Source organism: Triticum dicoccoides, chromosome 2B (genome assembly GCF_002162155.2).
Source record: "Triticum dicoccoides isolate Atlit2015 ecotype Zavitan chromosome 2B, WEW_v2.0, whole genome shotgun sequence".
Lineage (NCBI taxonomy): Eukaryota > Viridiplantae > Streptophyta > Magnoliopsida > Poales > Poaceae > Triticum > Triticum dicoccoides.
The window spans coordinates 91,395,278-91,396,932 of record NC_041383.1 but is presented as its reverse complement, the minus strand read 5'-3'; the positions used below and the strand labels follow the sequence as shown (position 1 = coordinate 91,396,932).

Sequence of the window (1,655 nt, the reverse complement as noted above, 5' to 3'; positions counted from 1 at the left end):
CTCTAATTTTTTTTCCATAGATGTAGCATTTCTCTTGACATTTGTCCAATCTAATTCTTACATGATTTTAAATAGGATCAACAAGATAAGACCAAACGGGATGATGAAATGTTGGAGACTGCGATACTCCTCATCGAGTTTGAAAGGAAGAAAGTCATCCTCAACATTGACGCGCACGTGTACCGACTCCCGGAGCCCTTGCTCACCAAGCTCGCCGACCGCCTAGAGGTGCTGCAGCTCGGCCGGTGGGGGAACACCGACGACGAGACGTACATGGAGGTGGAAACTCTGGAGTCGCTGAGCGCCATCGGCAAGCTCAAGAACCTCCGGTACCTGAGCGTGCGCGGGTTGTCCCGGCTGACCGAGCTCCCAAGTGAGGTCCGGAGGCTCCGGAAGCTGGCCATCTTAGACGTGCGCGGGTGCCAGAACCTGGTCAAGCTGCCGTCGTCCACCGTGAAGAAGCTCACGGGGCTGACCCACCTGGACCTCACCGAGTGCTACATGCTGGAGCACATCGGGCGGGGGGTCGCCGCCCTGCCGGAGCTGCGCGTGTTCAAGGGCTTCGTGTTCGGCGTCGGCAAGCGGCGGCGCGACGCGTGCAGGCTGCAGCACCTCGCCAAGCTGAAGAAGCTGTGGAAGCTCAGCGTCAACGTCACCACCGACGCCAACGTCGAGCAGGACGAGATGAAGCAGCTCGCGAAGCTCGCCGGGCTCCTGTCGCTCACGGTGACGTGGGGCGAGAGGCCGAGCATATTGCTGGATAGTAGCCCGAAAATTCAAAGGCAGCTGCAAGATCTCCTTGATACGTGGACCTGCCTCCGGCTACCGCGGGAGCTCGAGAAGCTGGACGTCCGGTGCTACCCCGAGGGCACTCTGCCGTTGGCGACGTGGCTCAACGGCAACAAGAAACTCAGGAAGCTCTACGTGAGAGGCGGGGAGGTGAAGGAGCTCGACATCCCCGGAGACAACGTCATCGAGACCCTGCGCCTCAGGTACCTCAAAGAGTTCGAGCTGAATTGGACGACTGACCTGCTCCCTAAGTTGAATAGGAACACCATTAAGTGTGTGGAGGTTGTCGATAAAGATTCTAAAGTGATGAAGGCTCAAACCAAAGGTAAGGTTGGGGTAAAGGAGAAGCAGGAGAGGCCAGAGAAAGAAAAGCTGATTCCCATTAAGAAGCGGATGAACATACCAGTGTGTACCGTGGATGAACATGGGGTGTGGGTGAGGGACCTCAAGGAAGAAGACGCCGGCGGCCTAATTCCAGGTAAAGCAGAAGCAGCTACAGGCGTTGCCAAAGGTGACAAAGGTGTTGACGATGCTGGGAAAGCGCAAAAAGGTTCGCCCTACTCCACTGTTTGAATTTAAGTGTCGGAAATATTTTGGCCATAGCTGAAATGATTCAGTGATTTTGATTTTCATTTTACTCAGAAGACCGACATTTCAAAAAATTATTCAAATTTATGTTTACTGCCATAATGCTGAAATATTTTGACTAAAAGGCAATTACTTTAATATCTGCCGCGCAATTAATGAATTTTTAAAAAAATTCAATGAAATCAAACTGAAAATGAGATTGAAAACCGTGCCTACTCTAGTGATAAAAACAAGCAGGGTCCAAATTCAAGTGAAAACCATGCCTTGTTAGTGTGTGT

The 1,655-nt window shown here is 52.1% G+C and overlaps 1 protein-coding gene across 1 annotated transcript in view; it reads left to right on the top strand.

The window, feature by feature from the left end:
- The window catches only part of LOC119360555, a 10,828-nt gene that overhangs the window by 6,582 nt on the left and 2,591 nt on the right, over positions 1-1,655 (top strand). The window contains exon 3 of the mRNA XM_037626144.1: positions 76-1,339. Coding sequence (XP_037482041.1) covers positions 76-1,339 — 1,264 coding nt within the window. The remainder of the gene's footprint in view (positions 1-75; positions 1,340-1,655) is intronic.